This window comes from Pipistrellus hanaki (assembly GCF_964339955.1).
Source record: "Pipistrellus hanaki genome assembly, chromosome: 2".
Classification (NCBI taxonomy): domain Eukaryota; kingdom Metazoa; phylum Chordata; class Mammalia; order Chiroptera; family Vespertilionidae; genus Pipistrellus; species Pipistrellus hanaki.
In genome coordinates this window covers 112,707,733-112,720,954 of record NC_140504.1, presented here as the reverse complement: position 1 = coordinate 112,720,954, position 13,222 = coordinate 112,707,733, and the positions used below count along the sequence as shown (strand labels likewise).

General features: G+C 40.6%; 1 protein-coding gene across 6 annotated transcripts in view; it reads left to right on the top strand.

Annotated features, from left to right (window-relative positions):
• The window catches only part of MYLK4 (myosin light chain kinase family member 4), a 97,840-nt gene extending 85,140 nt beyond the window's left edge, over positions 1–12,700 (top strand). For 2 of the 6 annotated variants that reach the window (XM_084873154.1, XM_084873157.1), the window contains 4 exons: positions 546–698; positions 3,779–3,857; positions 6,452–6,521; positions 8,918–12,700. In XM_084873154.1, the coding sequence (XP_084729280.1) occupies positions 546–698; positions 3,779–3,857; positions 6,452–6,496 (277 nt within the window). In that variant the 3' untranslated portion in view covers positions 6,497–6,521; positions 8,918–12,700. Of the gene's footprint in view, positions 1–545; positions 699–3,778; positions 3,858–6,451; positions 6,522–7,039; positions 8,841–8,917 lie in introns of those variants that run through there. The other 4 variants (XM_084873155.1, XM_084873158.1, XM_084873156.1 and 1 more) reach the window with 2 other exon arrangements.
• The last annotated feature ends 522 nt before the right edge of the window (positions 12,701–13,222 follow it).

The window sequence follows — 13,222 nt, the reverse complement described above, 5'->3', positions numbered from 1 at the left end:
CATATTCTATGAGGTTTTGCTATTTTGAATGAAAGCTCTAATTTAGCTATCTTAAGAATAAATAACACCATGCCATAGTCAACTACTTTCTAGACTCTGTTGAATGCTGTGGGTGAAAAAAGTAAATTCCTTCCCTGACCATCATCTGAAAAAGTAATGGTGTCTTCTTTGCTGGTCATTTCAACTCCTCAGACACCACCCAATGCCTTAAAAATAATTTTAAAAACTATCTTTACTCCCTAGAGGTGACACTCCCCGTGTTTGCCATGTGACAGACCATCTCAGCCATAAGTGCTGTAAGAGGAGGTTGTGCTGGTCTGTGAGATGCACAGTCAGGTGCGGCTGCCACTTGGGTCCCTGCAGTTCTTTAACAGAAATGGGTTGGGGGAGGTAAAATGTATATTTTTAGGTTTAAATTATGTTTAAATATTAGTTTGTTTGCTTTCTTTCATTTTTTTAAATGAGAGAACCATGAAAAGCAACTTATTTATGAGGAGTTTGAAGCAGTTGAAAAAAATACTCACTCTGGACCCTGTGTCTTGTAGACTTAGTGGCTTGTCCCCCTTCCTGGGTGATAATGATGCTGAGACCCTGAACAACATCCTGGCCTGCAGGTGGGACTTAGAGGAGGAAGAATTTCAAAACATCTCAGAAGAGGCCAAGGAGTTCATCTCTAAGCTTCTCATTAAGGAGAAAAGGTAACCCCAGCTCATCGAGGGTTCTGGAAGAAGTTGGGGCTATAGAGGAGCAGTATGGCTCCAGGACTATTAGAATTAATGACAGATAAAAATATATCTAGGCTCTGTTGCATGCTGTGGGTGAAAGAAGTAAATTCAAATATTTACCGATGCTTGCACCAAGTTGTAAATAGGAAGAGTTGATGCTCTTGACCCAATTTACTGATATATATGACTGCTTTGGTCATGAGGTTTGAATGGAGCTGCAAAATCTTCAGTCTTTGTCTTTTGCAATGAGGCTCTTGCACTAAAAGGTTCTCATTGGACCTCAGTGACTCACCCTCCAAATGAAGGCTTTGGGATGAGTTATTTCCATGACACCTTTCACATTTATGAAGCACAAATACAGCTCTGTGTAGATGAACACTTAACTATTATTTCATTTAAGAACCTATAATGGGCCAGACTGTGCCAGGGCATTATCTCTTTCAACCCCCACTCAGTTCCATGAAGTGGAAATTATCATTACTGTTTTATGGATAAGACTCTCAGGAGTTTTCCCAAGATCATACAGCTAGTGTGGTAGAATTTATAATCAAACACAAGCTTACCTTACCCCAAGGCCAGACACTTAACCATTGTACTCCATAGCCTTCTATTTCCTGCCATGTTGAGACAACATTCGTGTAAGTTTCAGTTTGTGAAGAAGAGGAGGCTGGCCCATTATAGGTTCTCAAATGAATGATGGACAGGGGAAGGACATTGTCATTACCCTGCACACACAGTTTTAAATGGTTTTATATCTAAAACACAGTACAGTGGGTAGTTTTTAAGATTCTCAGGGCCAACAATACTTGCTTTATTATTTCATTTTAGTTTTGGCTTTTAAGTTATTAATAAGCATGACTATGAACCAATACAGAGGAGGGAGCAGTGGAGGGGCTGGTAACACACAACATGGGAAAGGGTCTGGTACAATGCCTGCCACACAGAAGGCTCTTTTTCTGAAACAAGTAGGGAATTGCCTATAGTCTGCCAGGGAATGTTTCTTGGGCATTGAGGGCAGATGTATAAAGCCCAGCCCCTGCCTTTAGGTAACTAATGATCTAGTAGAAGAGATACCGTAGGTATTTTTAAAAAAAATAATGGATGTGACTAATGCAAAGATAGAGTGTATTGACAAGGGCCAGAGCTAAGTCCTAAAGGGGAGGAGGACTTGGCCAGGCTGGGGTCTCAGTCTGAGAGGAGAGGTAATGAATAGTCACTGGTCATATGCCCTATCTTGAATGGAAAGGCACATTCATGAAAAGCTGATGTTATTATCATTATTTATAACACTGAATGCCAAGCAGTAAACAAAGGGAAAACATAAACTCTATTAAATCTTTGATAGATGAGAAATACAAATTTACTGAAAACCTATTTAGAGATATAGTAAGTCTTCACTTAATGTTGTTCATAGAAAACTTGGACACTTGGAAACTTGACTTTAAGTCGAATGACATATACCAAAACCAATTTTACCATGGGCTAATTGATAAAAGCAAGATATATCATTGCTTTTATCAATTAAAAATGGCATATTTCTGGTCACAAAAGCACCAGCAAACTTCTAAATAATGACCAAAACACCAAAAAAAATGAAGGTGAGCTAATATACATTAAGAAAGATTAATTAAAAACAAGGACATGCCCTACTTATTTTAGTTAAGGCTTGAAAGTGGCTCAGGGCAAAGGTGGAACCCATGCTGGTCAGGATGCCCTTCCATTGCAGGGCACACTATAGGACAGTGCAGACACTCCAATGCATGCATGTGAATATCTCTGGGTTGTGGGAGGAAACTGGAGTGTCCAGAGGAAACCCTTGCAGAAAGGACAGAGTACACATGCAAAAACAGTGTACCCAGCTAAAACTGAATTTTTCCCTCATCAACGTATAAGGAAATGACATTGAACTAAATGACATTATTCGAGGACCTGTTGTATCCATTTACCTGTTCTCTGGTTTGATCACATGGAGATCCTGAGGTGTGTGGCTATCATCACCATCATATTATTACTGGGAGCAGTGAAGCAGTCAGGGCTCCTCAGGGCAGATTCTGAGCCGGGCCTTTTGCACTTCAGCCCCGTTTCTGCTGCTCCCTTTGTCTGCTGGTTTCTTTAACACTGAAGGAGCAGCAGATACACATTTGGGCAAAATGACAACTAGTTAAGTATTCATGTCAATACCTGATGAAACCTAGTATCATGACAGAATATAAAATACTCTCTTTTAATACTTACATTAACTTTTCACTTATTTTTCTACTTAACTCTTTGAAACTTTTTAATTAAAAAGTTAGTAATGCATATAATTAAAGTTTTAATATATCAATTGCTTTTGCAAGAATCAAGAATCATTGTAGCATTTTGTCCTTACAATAATAAACATATGTTTATTCTTCAATTGACTAAGAGCACAGTTTATGAAGCTCAGACAGTACATCAAGAATATAATATCCTCTCTCTATATAAAAGCCTAATATGCTAAGTGTCCTCTCAGGAGTTTGATTGTTCACTATGACATGCACTGACCACCAGAGGGCAGCACAAAATAAAGGGAGTTCCCGGCTGGCAGCTGCTAGGGACTCTACCTGTGCACAAATTTCATGCATTGGTCTTCTAGTGTATAATAAAAGGCTAATATACAAATTGTCCTCTGGACCAAGAGCTTGATAAGGGGTGGAGCTGGCTAGTCAACTGTCTGTGGCCCCTCCCCCCAGCTGGTCCCACCCGATTGGCCCCTATTGGGGCAGGCTGGCAGGACTCCACTTATGCACCAATTCATGCACCGGGCCTCTAACCTACTATTTGAAAGTAGATGTCTGGTTATTAATAAGACATTGGAATTGTTGCCTTGCTTTGTCTTACCCATGTTATTACCCTGGTTGAATTAGATGGTAACTTACATGACACTGACATTTTCAGAGCAGTCAGAATGGCCTGGGAACTTCACCACCTGCATTGGTCTCCCAAAGGCAGTGGCTAGAGATGAGCTTGAATGGCAGGTTCAGGCCTCATCGGGCATGTTCCCTCTAATAACCTTCTGAATTTCCCTTTAGTTGGCGAATAAGTGCAAGTGAGGCTCTCAAGCACCCTTGGTTATCAGACCACAAGCTCCACTCAAGACTCAAAACACAGGTAACCAAGGCTCTTCTTTGTATAGCCTCATTTTTTTGATGATCAGATGCTTGAAGAATTTTAGCCTTAAGAGAGGTTCTATTTAATTCCTTTTCTCATAGCCTTCAAATCTATGCTAGTGTTAAATTGCTTAAAATGCTTTTATTGAGCAGTTTTTGATTTTAAAATAAATGTTGTGTTATGTTTATTATTAAATCTTTGTATCTATTATAAACTATGCTATGCATATGTACTTATGCATACTTTACACAAACACACATATAGTGTAGGTCAAATGAACATATAAAGTTTGGGAGACTATATCAATGTGTGTTATGTCTCCTTAAAACAGAACTCAATTTCTAACTTCTATGCTTACCTGGTTTAGTCTTCTTTGGCACCAAAAACTATTATACTCATCTTGGTGCATTTATTAATGTAAATATATGTAAAGGATACTCTTACCAGAGACAAAATGAAGATGACAGAAGGATTTAGTGTGAATAATTTAGCCCACTCCCTTATTAATAAATAAGTAATAATTAAGTCATAAATTCCTTATCTACTCTTATGGCCTTAATTATCATTTATATTCTGACTCACCCATCTGTCTCTTCAGCACAGATTTGTTTCCTGAACTTCAGGTACACAATCCACATGTGTACTGACATTTCCACTTGGATCTTCTCCTAAATTGAACTCATCTCCCCCCACCTCACCCCATCCCCAACCCCTCCCAGAGTGACTTCACTTAATGACCTTAAAGGACATCTTCATTTTCCCCTCTTTCTTTCTCAATTCCCTCATTTCATGCTTAATTTATCCCCAAGTTCTGCACATTATTTCCCTAGTTACTTCTGGAATCTGTCTCCTCTCCAACCACATAGTTATTCTGGTCCAGGTCAACCCTCATCTGAACGACCATGATAGTCTCCTCTAGATTATCTCCATTCAAGTCAATGACATGGAAGCAGATGTGTAGCATTTAAATAAATTTACTAAACATTTAGAATTTTTAACTGAACAAGATACATTCAGAGCAATCAGCAGTCTAAGTCTTCGGGCTCACTGAGGGTTGGTGTGACGTGAGCATCTGGCCCCTGGGTAGCATGACTCTGACACACTTTCACTTCTTCCATCTCTGCTCCTCATCCTACCCACTCCATGGGGTTCAGAATGGAGCTTTTCCACTGACCAGCAAACCTTGGGATGACTATGCTTCAGGTATTCATTTTTTCCACATTCAGTTTGTATTGAAATTAGCTTTGCTTCTAAATTCAGCATCAGTACTCAATTTTATTTGTGTCTGAATATACCTTTCCTTGATAATTGGTACTGATGGCAAGCAAAAATAGACATATTACCTATTCTGTACCTTACTCAGTCCACATAAACTGCTTATTAGGGTTACCAACCTATTTTGGGCCAATTTTCCACCAATGTATTTTTATCCAAGCTTATTGGTGTCTAAATACACTTTGACATGGTAGGACAATATGGAAACCACAGTGGATAATTAATGACATTATACAATTTGGAAAGTGTTTAAAAATATTTTTTAAATGATGTAACAGCAACAAAATCAACTTTTTGTTATTCTATCTGCTGGTACCTAAAGTGGGTAGATATTTCATGAATGGTGAGGATTAAAAAAATTCCATTGATAAAGCTAGTTCATTATTATAAAAATTATAGTTATTGGCACTCTTCTAATTGCTATACAAATATTAACTCATTTAATCCTCACACCAATCCTCTGGAACAGGCACTGTTCTCCTTAGTCTGTGGATGAGGAAGCTGAAGAGATGGCATAAGCTTTTCTTATGACCCAACCATCTATATATAACCCATCCTGCATCAGACATCACGGAGCTAATAAAACAACCCATGAGCCGATATTCAACCTCCATTGGCTCTCTTCGCTAATTCACCAATCATAATTTCTTTAATTACAACTCTGATCATATTACTCTGATCAAATAGTTTCAGGTGCTTCCCATTGTGCACAGCAGGCACAGCCAACAGTCCAGGTCTCTTCCAAGATGCCCTGACCTCGGTCGGGTCCAGTCTTGTTTCCACTCATTCCTTCAGATCAGCCCAAATCATGGCAATTGTCTAAGGCCTATTTTAAATGCCACCTCCTTTAAGATGGCTCTTCTCAACCCCCAATTGGAGATGCTTTCTCTGTTTTCCTGAGCCTCTCTTGTAGCACTTGACTCTTGTCCGCTGGATTTGAAAACTTTTGGATGAAGCAGTTTCTGTGTCCAGCGCATCTTTGTAGTCACTGCAACCCAAGTCTCAGTTCTGACTCTTGTGTTTTGTCTAAGTGAATGTCCAAGGAAGTTTTGGCAGCACACACATGTGTGAAATTTAGGTGTTGTTAGGTGCCGAGTTCTTTGACCCTGACTCTGAGGGAGGGTAGTGATGAAAGGAGCTCCAGGGCAGAGTAGGGTTGTGCCTGAGCTGGACTCATTATATCTGTCAGAGGATCATTAGCATCAAGGTTTCAAGAACTTTCTACTCAGTAGAAAATAATTGACTCAAGTGTTTTCATAAGTCAGGAACTGATGTAAAAAAGTTCTTATCCTTCCCCAAATGTCTTCTGGTTTTCCTAGGAGAAAAATTGCCGCTCTGATGCTCAAGACCTTGTGACCCAATAGTCTCCAGAAGAGGCCCATTTGAAAGGTTGGTCTCAATGCTGAGCTGTGTGTAGTCCTTTTCCTGAAAAGCTGTGTGCAGTCCTTAAGATAAATCCAGTGTTTGTTCCATTATGTGGGAAGCAGAGTGGTGGTTTTGGCTGAGGTGGGCTGGGAGACAAAGATTGCAGTATTTGCACCTGGACTCTGCCATTTTCTAGCTGAGAAACCTCAGTTTCCTGGTTTGGAGTTTGGGAGAGTCTTACTTCCTAAGTTTCTAAAAGGCTCAACTGAGATAATTCAAACAACATCTCGAGACCAGTGCCTGGCACATAGTAGGTACTCAATAGGTGCCTGTAATGGAACAGAAACTGCCTCTGGTGGTCCTTACGACAGCTGTGTTAGATCAGAGGAAGTAATATATTTTTTTTTGCCTAGACAGGTAAACTAAGCCTTAGAGACTCAAAGACTCAGTAACTCACCCAAAGCCGAACAGCTGGTCAGTAGTAGAATGTCATCCTCTTAGGGTCTCTGAATCTAAAACTCACATTGTTTTTCTCTCCTAAGCAGCTTCCTGGTCTTCACCCAATCTTGGACCCCATGGACTCTACCCTGCTTAGAATTTTGTTGGAATTCTTAAGAGATAGTTTTACACATGAATATCTTCTGTTATATCAGTAAGCTAGCCCAATTTGTGCCCTAAAGGAGAAGCCCAAGCAAGAGTACTTTATATTATAGAAGGCTCATAGAAACCCCAATATTTATGTTCTTGTTGGGGGATAAGTTCTAGGGCAATGAGTCCAAGGTATTTTTGTAGCTAAATTTAAATAACTATGTAGGACTTAAAATTTGTGAACCTGCATTATTGCTGCCTTCTGGTATTAATCTTTTATCCTGTAAACAAATGTGGCTGTCCTGTCCTTGGGATTTCCAGCAATTAGCAAATTGTGGGGTGTGCAGAAGATTGCAAGTGCTTCGGATTGGCCTGGGGTTGGGAATTCAGTGACTACCAAGGCCAGCCTGGCAGATGCCCTGGAGCTTTGGGACCCAGCACCTCACACGCTCCCAAAGTGGCCCAAGGCCTGCCCCACTCCTCCCAGGCTGCTGGCAACTGCTCCAGTCCAAAGAGATCCATAGGCTCTTAATCTTTTATTCAGATTTGTATTTATTCTGCTCTTGAGGTTTTTGTTCGTCTATTGGACTGTGTATATTCTTGTAAGCTGACTTGAATCTTTTATAGAGTAAGACCGAGTAGAAATAAATCAATATGCCATAATAAAATTCACAAAACAGTGTTAGAAATGTCTTTGGCCTTTGATGTAAATGTCACTTACTTAGCAGTCTACCACTTATCCTGAAATCTGTGAACAGTCACAGGGACAAAGACTAAAGCACTGAACCGGTCACACTGTCGCAGTTATGTAGAACCATCTTTGCTGGAACAGCTCGAGGAGCCCTCTCCCTGTACTTGGTCTTGTCTACTTCCTGACAGTCACGTGGGCTGTCCATCATCCCTTCCTGGGTCCCGCCGCTCTGTCTGGCCACAGACAGAGGTGCAGGACGAGTGTGTCAGGTCCACACAATGTGGTCACTTCCAAGTTTATTTTTTTACTTTTTGTTTTCAGATTAAAATGTAAGCTTAAGATATGGACTCTGGGAGCAGCCTCATGTTTTTTAAAAAATAGCTCATTCTTCACAGTATTTCCTGCTAGACTAAGATGGGGTTTTTGGCAAGATCTATTATGAGTAAAACCAACTTTGAGATAATATTGATTTTAGAAATCTGGTGGTTGGAGATTATTTCTGTGGAAAAAGTATGACTTCCAGGCCCTATGAATAAGGCATAATCCACAACGTAAATTGTGGCATATAAATCTCCTGCAATTTGTTAGAGGTTTTTTGATGCATTGAGGAAACACCCTAAAAATCTCCCTAGAAACAGCGGCATTTCACTGTTCCCACTGCATTCTTTGGAGCCGTGAGACATAAATTTGGGACACCCCAGGTCTATAGGAATGATGGAGGGCAGCAAACGGTGTGTGGGCCAGGTCAGACGCAGGCCTAGAGTGAGTGGAGGTCTCCCTACTAGCAACCCGCAGTCTCACTTTGATGCCAGATTGAGCTGATAGAGTGGACGATGGCAGCAGCCTTGGGAGCTGGCTGTGCTTCTGAAGGAACAAAGAGGCCTTGTCCTTCTATATGGCACATAGTACTGAAATATCTTGCATAAACTGAAAAAAAAAAAAAAACACACACACACAAAAAAAAAACCTAACCCCACTCTGGTAAGCATTTGGACTCCTTCAAAGGGTTCCTTTTTTCCCCTCTCACATACACACATACATTATAAAAAATCGTGTGTGGTTTTCCTAAGGGCACAACCAACTAATTACAATTTTAAAGCTCTGTTGAATTAACAAGAGTCATATTTTGTTTGCTTTGCAGGAAAACTGCTGGGGTTGCTGCTGCTTTGAGATTTTTTGAAAAATCAACAGTTCTGATACCTTGACACCTATGATGACTGGCGGCCTTGGGGACGTGGGGGCCACCGCATTTGAACTCAGAGCCTCTGGTTCCAGGGGCCTCCCAGCACTCTGGCCCAGGGGGCACAGGCAAGCCTCATACTCCTCTCTCGCTTCCCCATGCCCCTTGGTAGTGCACACTTGGGAAGCTATTTCCCTGTTATCTGGAATTTTTTATGTTTTATTTTTATTTCTTGATTTTAGTCATGGACTAAATGCATTATGTCTGCTCCTTATCAATTTACTGACACCATCATACTAGAGATTTCTTTTAAAACCTGGAGGATGAATTTAGAGGAATAAAACTGCTTCCAATCATTAAATGATGCCTTTCAAAGGGATGATCATATGGCCAGGAAAAAATGCAAAGTCTCTTGTGCCCTTGAACACTTAGTTTCTTATTATTTTGATTTGTTCTGAAATCAGGTGAATGCAATTGATAAATAGTTTGCATTTTGGAACATAAGCTTTCTTTGAGTCCTGCAGCACGAGGCCTCAGACATCCTATCTTCTGTTTAATTTGCATTTCCCCCAATTGCATCAGTTTCTCCCAAGTAGCTGATTCTATTTCAAATGAGTGACACACAATTTCCTAGTGCATTCCCCGCTTTCCTCTGATTGAACATTCATCTGCGTGCAGCCCGCCGGTTTTGAGAGGTGGTGAAGGAGACATCTGTTTATGGGTGGTCCTTACAAACCTTTGGAATGTTGTCAACAGTGATGAGAGCTCTTCTCATGCTGCACTTGTCAACAAGGAGAGATAGGTCTTGGGAAGCCTGTGGAAGAACAATGCTGTGCTTTGCCATGTTGAAGAGACTGAGAAATGGTATTCAAGTAACACAAACACTTTCAAAGCCTCATGATCTCACTTACATGGAGTCTCACAAGGCTCAGTGGTTGGGAAGAAAAAGCATTCAGAAGTCAAAAGTCCTCATTTTTTGGACACGAGAATGATTTCCAGTGGACGCTTCTTGTTCCTGAGCTCCTGCACCATTTCATCATGGATGCTGAATAAGGGTCATGAGACCAACTGCCTTCAGCACAGAAAGGCCCACGGCCTCTCAGGAATGAGCTGGCGCAGTTTCATCATGAAGAAGAGGCGGTGCGGAGCCACACTAACTCTTGTTACACACCCAACCCCGAGCTCACCATCGGCTTCTTACACTTTCCTCACACTTTCCATGTCCAAATATTTGCTCTGCTGAGATTAGCTAGGAAAATGTCTTCATTGTTGGCTGTAAATTGTTCTAGGCATTTGCTGTCACAAAAGCAATGGAATGAACTAAGAATAACTTGATGGCCGCATCACTGAGGGCAGTTTTAACTTGCATTGGTTTTTCTCCATTATTTCTCATATCCACCCAGTGAATCCTTATAGCATGCCAAGAATGACTATTTGAGCAATGCCCTTGTTTTCACATATAAGGTAATGAGGAAGTAGAGAAAGAAGAAAATGTTTAATTTAGTTAAGGCCACATGACAATTTAGTGGTTGTACTAGAAAATGAACCTTCCCTACCCATGGCTCCTACATCACGCTGCATTTCTTCTTTCCTTTGGCCCATGCATTTACCCAAGGTTGGCTTCTCCAGTTCCTGATATGTGACTATGCTTAAAATGTTTAATTTAGTTTCCTTAGAAAAAAAGCCCCGTGACTGAAGTGTTATATTGCTGTGCTATCTTTAGCTGATGGTATTCATAGAGTCTGGAAAAATACAAGCCAGTGCACGCATTAATACTCAGACCACAGAGAGCTGGCCTTTACTCAAATGCTAAATAAGACACAAGGGTCTGATTTGAAAGCCTGCATGGAAGGCTTTTCTGTCCTGTAGTGTGTGTTCTGTCCCAGGCAGAGCAGAGGTCTTCTGCATGATGCACAGTTTGCATTCACTCCCTGCCTTGCGTTGGCAGATAAACTTTCCCCAGGCCCTACCACACATGCAAGAGCACGCGTAGGCCAAATTTCTTTGCAAAATTAATCCACTGATGACCCTGCACTTAGTGAGTATGATTTTTTCCCCCAGAAAAGGTTTAGAGAGGGTAATCTCCTTTGAAACTGGATCTCCTTTGAATTTGTAATTAAATTTCCACATTTGCATGAGGAAGCCTCCACATGCCAGCAGGCACCTTTCACAGGAGAGCTGAGGGCAGTTTGCATGGTCCAATTGATGATCACAGTCTAGAGTTACATGAAAGGGGAGCATTTCAGCCCCCTGCTCATCCTGTTGCCTTCCTCCGCACCCCTGTGAGGCTGTTCCAGCCAGAGCCCTGAAGGGCAGATTGCCGATTGGAAAAGAGGCTTTGTACAGCGAAGGAGTCAACCAGCATGACCCGTGGAAGCTAAGTCTGGCTAGACTGCGGCTATTGTGATAGATTTTTCCAAGAAGCCATTAGGACTTGAGAGCCTGTATTTCTTCTCCACCCTCTTAATGACGTGATATGGCTTTGCTCACTTGAATTAGGCAGTTGCCATTCCTTTAGTAAATGGAGGAAATTAAGCATGGATGTGGCCCTTCCCACTGCCTAGAGAGAAATAAATCTCACAAACTGTTAAGGAAAAAGCATGTCCACATTTGTAATTTATAAGATACCATCACTTACACAGAACCTGTTGCTATTTAAAAATCAGGGAGAACGAGCTCATGCTCCAGTTTGTAGCACAAAAATCCCTGAAATGGATTTTCACCTGAGCTAATCTGGGGAATAGATTTCTAGATTAAAATCAGATTAATTCTCATGTTTGTTGAGTACCATGGGTTTCTTTTTAGTTGTTTATTTTTTTGTCTGACTGTATTATTTTGCTTTCTTTCCTCAAAGATGTAACTAGGCATGCTGCCATTGTCACCACATACTTTGATGTGAGCGTGTTTTGAAAGATGTGTGAATACTTATATTTTCACCATTTTTATAAAAATCAATAAATATAGCATTTTTTTTCTTGTTTTAGAATAAAAATATGGATTTGATATTAGAGAAATGAGGGTCTTGTTCTATATTTCATTCTTTTCTTATCTCGCCTGCCCCACTACCCTACCACAGCGATTAGGCAAGGAAGCCAGCATGCATCCACGTGCTTGTTCAGTTGGTTGGAGGCCAGGTGAGGGAGCCTCATTTGGACCTGGTCCGTAGACTCAGTCCAGCTCTCTGGCAATCCAGTCTTGGGTTTAGGGCACATCACCACACGTCTCAGTTCTCCGAGTCACAATGCTCCTAGCCTTGCTTTTGCTCTTTTTTATTTTTTCACTTCTTTCTTTTTTTTCTTAATTTAGTGTTAAAGTCCTTCTTCTCATCCATCATCATGCTCCGCTAAAAGCCTTTTTAGGATAAAAATTATACTTCCCACAGGCAAGTTAATTTCTGTACTAAAGAAAACTTTCTGCTGGGCTTACTAGATGTTCAATGTCTAGGCTAATATACTTCCTTGCATAGCATGAGTCTGAAGTTTCTCATACTAAAAGTTCTAGATATTTCTCCTAGCTCCATTTTAGTAGGGTAGTGTTTTTTACAATAAGTTTTTATAAAGGCAATTTCACCGTCCATGAAGGCTTATAACTCAACTACTACTTATTCAGAAGAGCAGGAAATGTCAGATATCTGAGTGTTCATATGCTGACTACATGTGTTTGTAGTTGTCTCCGCTGGTAGATGTCAGTGAGTCCTGAGGTGCACCTAGGTAGAGAACAAATAAAAATGGATTCATAATGTGGTGATTATGTGTATCATGTGTATTTTTATTTCTGAATATCATTTCATTCAGCTCTATTTCATTGTCTTATAAAATATATCACAGTCATATACATGTCTTATATTGAAGAATAAACATGGACCTTATTTGTCCTTTTGTTAATGAGCTCAATTATTCAAATAAGTGGTCTTGGCAAATGCAACACAAATTCTCTCCTTTATGACAAATTCTGACATATTAAAGCTGATGCCATTAAGAACCCTACATACCGCCTAAGCTGGTTTGGCTCAGTGGTAGAGCGTCGGTCTGTGGACTGAAAGGTCCCAGGTTCGATTCCGGTCAAGGGCATGTACCTTGGTTGCGGGCACATCCCCGGTAGGGGGTGTGCAAGAGGCAGCTGGTCGATGTTTCTCATCAACGTTTCTAGCTCTCTATCTCTCTCCCTTTCTCTCTGTTAAAAATCAATAAAATATATTAAAAAAAAAAAAAAAAGAACGCTACATACCTTAAGAGAACAATGTCACATAAGAGAACAATGTCACAC